The sequence below is a fragment of the Mytilus edulis genome, chromosome 11, assembly GCF_963676685.1.
Source record: "Mytilus edulis chromosome 11, xbMytEdul2.2, whole genome shotgun sequence".
Lineage (NCBI taxonomy): Eukaryota > Metazoa > Mollusca > Bivalvia > Mytilida > Mytilidae > Mytilus > Mytilus edulis.
Genome location: NC_092354.1, coordinates 35624952 through 35631577, shown reverse-complemented (window position 1 = coordinate 35631577; position 6626 = coordinate 35624952). Strand labels below are relative to the sequence as shown.

General features: G+C 34.6%; 1 protein-coding gene across 1 annotated transcript; it reads right to left on the bottom strand.

The window, feature by feature from the left end:
- Nucleotides 1–584: 584 nt before the first annotated feature.
- On the bottom strand, nt 585–5564 carry LOC139494217 (uncharacterized). The gene is made up of 2 exons (XM_071282390.1): nt 2321–5564; nt 585–2286 (listed from the first exon to the last, which is right to left on the bottom strand). Exon 1 carries the CDS (start codon nt 5562–5564, stop codon nt 3612–3614), a length of 1953 nt encoding a protein of 650 aa, XP_071138491.1. The 3' UTR covers nt 585–2286; nt 2321–3611.
- Between the last annotated feature and the right edge of the window lie 1062 nt (nt 5565–6626).

Here is a 6626-nt window from a genome sequence, read left to right as displayed (position 1 = left end):
AGACATTAGTATTCACAGCATTTGGATTGACACTTTTATTCTACAAACAACATCATACTGGATTGTGACATAAGTAGTGAACGTAATATTCAAATTGGATTCCGAAAGATTTCCGGATACAGATAAAGATAACAGATTGGACTCATATTTTGACAGTTAAGTTAACAGTAATATTTGTGTAATACCTTTTGTAAACTTTTGTATATTAAATATTGTTAAATTTTACTATTGATTTGTGTCTTTTGTTGGCTACAATTTAAAGGCGATTTCTGGCCGTAACACCATGGTGGACAATATGGGCTAAGCTTGAACAGAGATTTGTCAATAAATCAAAATAAAGCAATGCAAACGTTTCTAAAAAATTATATCCAGACCTGTCTAAAGCTTACAGTCTTCAAGTGGGATTTGTAATAATTAAACCTTAGCTTTCAGTTTGTTAGTGTATTTTCTGTTGGGCCAATGTCTTTTCAGCATCTTCAGTATTTCCTAGTGACAAGAACGATTACAGATGATATACCATATTTTTAATTAGGAATGCAACTTGATCACTCCTATTTACTACTGAATAACACGTCAAAGGCAATCAAAAAGGCTAAAATTCGGAACCAATTTTAATAGTCAATAAAATCATGAATAATACAATAACAAGAATAAACTTTTGAAGTAAAAAAATAATATAAAAATAATTTCCAATAAAATTTAACAAGAAAAACAAACTAACTCTATTTACATGACTGTAAACACAGTACAACCAAAGACAAACTGAGAAAATTTACTCGCCTAATGGACTCATTATATGGCATCAGTCAGTAAAATCAACTCTTCAATTTTGGATCTTTTTGGGCCCAAATGTTCTAAGATTTTTTAAATTGTCATAATTGACATGTAACATGCATTATCTTCATGTACATACAATGCAAACCTATATTTTATTTTTGAACTTGTGTCTTCCCAGCCCCCTATTGCACAACAATTACCTACAATAGGGACCATGTTCTTGAATAGTCATACTTTACATATACATTCAATTACCTTCACAGAGATATGTTACAAGCCATTTTAAAATTACCTTTAATTTTGACCCTTTTTTTTAAAACTTATTTAAATTTTGGGTTGCTTTTCCCCTTTTGGGTCCAAAATTTCTTATTAGGGTCCTCAGGCTTAGGTCTTTTAAATATTCATAATGAAGATGTATGTTGAATTACCAATGTACCTGTTATACTTAGCCTATATTTAAGCAATGTGGTACTTCATATTAACAAAACGAAGGGTGGGGTAGACATCAACAGGACAGAAACCCACCTGAGCAGTAGTGTAAAGTAGTTTGATTAAGAAACACAGATTTGTAGGAGCACAAACCTTTTTTTTAAGCATACCCTGCAAATGAATGTACACACTATGAAGTATTAAAAATACCAGCTAGAGGATCCAGTGTCATTTGACACTTACCAAAGTAAAATTCTAAAAACTAATATTTTCTTTATACGTACATAGGTATCAAAATACGAACTCGTTTGACAAATTATGAAGTTGGCGGTACTAGCTTCTCAAGAAAGCGGTATACTGATATTTTTACATGATCAAAATACTTTAATACTTTGGGTCTTTAATGGCTATAAAAAATTACATTTTCAGCAAGAAAGTAATTTATCTACCATATACCAGTAATTTCTCAAAGTTTGTCCTTGTTGTACTATACCCTTTATGACTAGATAACATATACTCTAAATTTACTACCTTTTTATCTACATAATAGATAATATAAACAGTTGACTCTTGTTATCTCAAACACATTAGGCCTAATTAAAAAAAGAGGTTTGTTTGGGGTTCTACGCCTGCCCCACCAAAATTGGCCCTACCCAAAACCTTTTTTGGCATCTAGATGGCATAATTTTCTTTTTAATAAATTTGCTCATATATCGATCTCAAAATGTGGTTGATCAGTTGAATAGTCTCAAAATGATGATGAAGTTCAGTGTTTGTAAAAAAAAAAATCTGCCTACCTACCTAAGCTACCCTTTTGAGGGTGGGTGGGGAACCCCAAACAGATTTTTTTTAAGTCTGGCCTTACAAGTCAAAATTTCTGGTAACTCATACAAAATTCTGGACCTGCTGCAGTAATAAATAACCAAATTTACTCCTGATAGCTCAAATTTTGTTAATGTAAATCGTCCGGTCCATTTGAGTGTGACATAACGAGAGTCAACTGTACTCTACATTTATGACAAGATAATATATATTCTACATTTGCTACCTTTATGACTAGATATTATTCTACATTGCTACCTTTAATGACTAGACATTATTCTACATTTGCTACCTTTCATGCATGTTATGACAATATATTATTCTACATTTACTAACACCACTGCTGATACTAAGAAATGCAGAAAACAGATTTTAGACATTGAATAAAAATCTGCTTTCCTCAATTGCAGCATTATAAGGCTTCCATCTGATTATTTTCACTTTTGGCCATTTCAATCTTTCAGACCAAGTTCTTAACAATGAGGTTCATGGGGTAAAAAAAAAGCCAATACATTTGACACTTACGTTCCATTATCTTCAAGCAGATACAATGCAAAATTTATATTTCTGGCCCTTTATCCCCATATGTAGGGTCTCAATATTCTTACGATGGGGCCCATGGTCTTTTCAATGGTTAAAATCCAAATGTAAATTCCCTCATCTTCAAGATGATATATTATACAAGTCAACCCATAAGTATTATTGAATTCCTGTCCATTTTTTGTTGTCCTTAATTTAATGGGAAAGGAGGGACCAGGAACTTTGTCTACATTTTGTCAAAAGAAAAACTCTATTCAAACATTAAAAGAATCTGTTAAAAGGGATCTCTGAGAAAGCACGCAAAATAACATTGGGACAGACACTGATGACAGACCTATTCAACATCCTGTCCAAAAACAATAGACACTCCTGGCAACCTGCAATCGCTCACCTGGGCACTTTTAAACTGTTGAAAATTAGAACTTAATTTGCAAGATGTATAATCAATTAAACTGTCAGCATGGTCAGTGTCACTGGTGAAGGAAACCTGAGTACCCGAAAAAAATCACTGATCTTCAGTGAGTAACGACAAACTCTTATCACATAAGCTTTACCCTGGAGAAAACCATGACATTTGGTCAGTAACTAATTAACTGTCACATAAGCTGTACCCTGGAGAAAACCACCGACCTCGGGTGAGTAACGACAAACTTTATCACGTACAGGAAAAGTCGACTGCACTCAGCCATTATTGTAAATGTCTGAAGTGAGGCGTGAACTTAAGACCATAGCATATACAGACCAGTGACCTGTACAGGTGTGGACCAGCTTACTACCTATACCACTTGGATACCGAGGCCCCAGCATTTTTATGCTATTTAAAACTTTATATAGGTTGCATGGTGGACTCGACTTTAACAGGCCTTGTTCAAAAATTGCCTACAAAACTTTAATAGGGTATGCACTATTAAAAATTAGGATTGGTCTAATTGTCAGAAACACAGGATTTTTTAGGCCTTACAATATATACATGCATTAGGTTCACAATATTCAGTCATATTAAAACACTTGTGAACTACACCCTTTACATATAGTCTTCTAAATCACCCCCCAGTTTTTTTCAAATTATCTTCAACTAGTTGCAGTAGTTCACCTTTAAGAGTGACTTTGGTATGAACTGAAACATTCATCTTTTTGAGAACTAACTTCAAGTCAGTGATACTTAAATTTCCAATAGGAGAGTTTTTGAAACTTTCCATTAACTCTTTGTATGCATTTTTCTCTTTCTCTTTCTTCTCTGTATTTGCCAAGTATTTTTCTATTTCACTAACAGATATGCCTATCAACTGACTAATAGATTTTACAAAATCAGCATCTTCCAACTTTTCACGATGTTCACTATACAAAAACATCAAATTACGAGACGGCAAGTAAAAATCTTGAGTTTTCAACCACAGGGGCATTTCAATGTTTTCAGTTTCAAAATAATCAACAATTTTGGCGACTTGAGTGTAGGGAAGATAGTGAAATTCGGGAAGTTTTCCGACATCAATGATCGGTTGAATCTCAAAACGTCTGACCTGATCCCCCCGCCAATTATTATCTGGCCTATAAACAGTGAATGCATAATGCTGTTGCCAAAAATGTCCAGGCTCATAAGCTGAGTTATATAAATGTATAGCAGATTTTGTCTTTTCTTCAGATAAATTGTACATTGAACAAAGTTTGTTCCAAATGTCTCCTCTTGGACTTAAAACAAAATTTGTTTTGACTCTGTTATCTGTAGTATCTGACGACAAAAATGCTCTGATTTTCGATTCGTATTCTGGCTTTATCACCCAGTTGTCTACATCTGGAGCACGAAGACTGTTTAAAGGGGTATGGCAAAAGGGTGTCCCTGTAATACGGTTAACAGCCTCATTTGCAGCAGCATTCATATTTGCATTCATTTTTGCATAATCGACAAATCCATCTTCATTATTTTCATTTTCATACACGGAATGGGAAGATATTATTCCATTTTGGCTCAGTGCGTGATTTTCTGCGGGATGTACTCGTTCAACAGAGTGAAGCTTTGAATCCTTCTCAGCATATGATATTGTTTTTACTTTATCCATGTCCAAAAGCCATCTCAAAAGAATAACCATAAAATGGGTTAATTTATTTCTGGGCCTTTCATCCCCTCCTCCATCAACTGTTACCAACAATTGCGATACAAATTGGTCATTTTTAATAAAATGATCTTTAAAATGATCTAAAGACATAACAAATAAAAGTTCATTCATATGTCTGAAACAGGACTCTGGTTCAAAAAAACTTGCCGTAATTAATGTTAGACCTGGCCCATTTACTCTTGTTTTTACCATTGGTATTCCATCAAGTTCAGATAGTAGAACCTCTTCCTTTGAAACGTTACTTAAATTGTCTGTTGATTTCTCCCAATCGTGTTCGCAGTATCGAACTTTAACCCAAGAATTCGAGGGCCTTTGCACCACTTCCACATCACAGTGAACTTTGGCTTTGTTATCCCTGGCTATAACTGATCCTTCATACAAGTGAAAATATGTTAATGAATACTGAACATCAGCCGTACAAAAATGAGAGTTGATAGAGTGACTAACGTTGAGGTCTCTAGTTGATTTATGAAGCGAAATATTTGATACTGATGAATGCTGGTGTCTTTTCGATTGGTGTGTTCCAGACTTATAATTCTTAGTATAAGTATAAGCTGTAGATAGTTTGATTGGAATATCATAAACTTGGTTCAAAATTGAGACTGCCCTTGGCATATTCATCCACTTAGCTTCCAAAAATAAAGTGTCACAAATAAGTCTGGGATGAGATCGAAGTCCCTCTTCACAACTGTCAAAAAGATTTAATAGTATCATTGTCAAATCTTTATATTTTTCTAAAAATTCAGGTCTACCAGCACCTTTAAGCCTACTATCTATAAATTTTGAAATGTCATTTTTACAGTGTAAGTTATACAGGGATACACTTTTAGCATTGGAAATACTTGTTTTGCTAAATTTTACATCCAGTTTTTCTGATCTCATAAAGTTGGAGGAAGTTATCTTGTACAAAATTAGCTTTAGTATTTGTCTGTCCCTTTCAGTTGATGCATAGTCTAAACGACGACACACCACTAATGATACAATTTGCTCGCAAATTTTCAAATTGTGTACGAGGACTATCTAAAAGAATCACACAGATGTGATTCTTGTATTACTAGTATACTAGTGACTATTCACATTATGAATGATTGGAGAAGACCAAAGAAGGTGTCAAAACATACGGCATTTCCACGCAGGCGACAAGGGAGTTGGAGCCTACCGAAATAGAAAAAGGGTGTAGTTTACAAGGTATTAAAAATTGTCACTGCTATAATAATGTATGTATTTATTTATAAGGTCAATTCAGCCCTTAGTCCATCCGACGGCCCCAGTTGATCCGACCCCACTGTTTATCTGACCCTGCCACATCTATGAATATCTATATTAAATATATAAATATATGTTATATGCCATATATATATCCGGGCGGGGGGGCTACTTCCTATAATTTTAGTGGCATGAGTGTGCCGCAAAACGGGGTCCCTTTTTCATGCCCTGCTGGTTAGAACGGGGTCTGTTTTTCATGACCTGCTGGTTAGAACAAGGTCTGTTTTTTAACATAACAGTCCAGAACAGGTTCACATATTCCTGACACGTATTTTAGCTAGTTAGAAAAGGCACAGGAATCTGAAATTTTATCCCTTAAACGTGAAAAATGGGTGTGAGAATTTTTAATAAAATTTCAAGATTCCTGTGGAAAAATTCATTATCTGAGCCTGTGTAGAACAGGTTATACATTTTTACTGAGGGGGTCTAGAACAGGGTATACATTTTCTGAGGGGGTCTAGAACAGGGTATACATTTTCTGAGGGGGTCTAGAACAGGGTATACATTTTCTGAGCATGTCTAGAACAGGGTATGTTTTTCAACTTTTTTCTGTTAGAACAGGGTATAATTTTGCAAGTGCTTTCGACACAGTTATATCCAAAATGATTGTCAGTACCCCCTCCCCCGGGATATATATTTACTTGAGTCATGCTCGTAAACGGCCCTTTCTGAGATTAA

Excerpts from the sequence above, each read along its gene's own strand:
- LOC139494217 (XM_071282390.1), bottom strand. The coding sequence starts at position 5,564 with ATGAGATCAGAAAAACTGGATGTAAAATTTAGCAAAACAAGTATTTCC.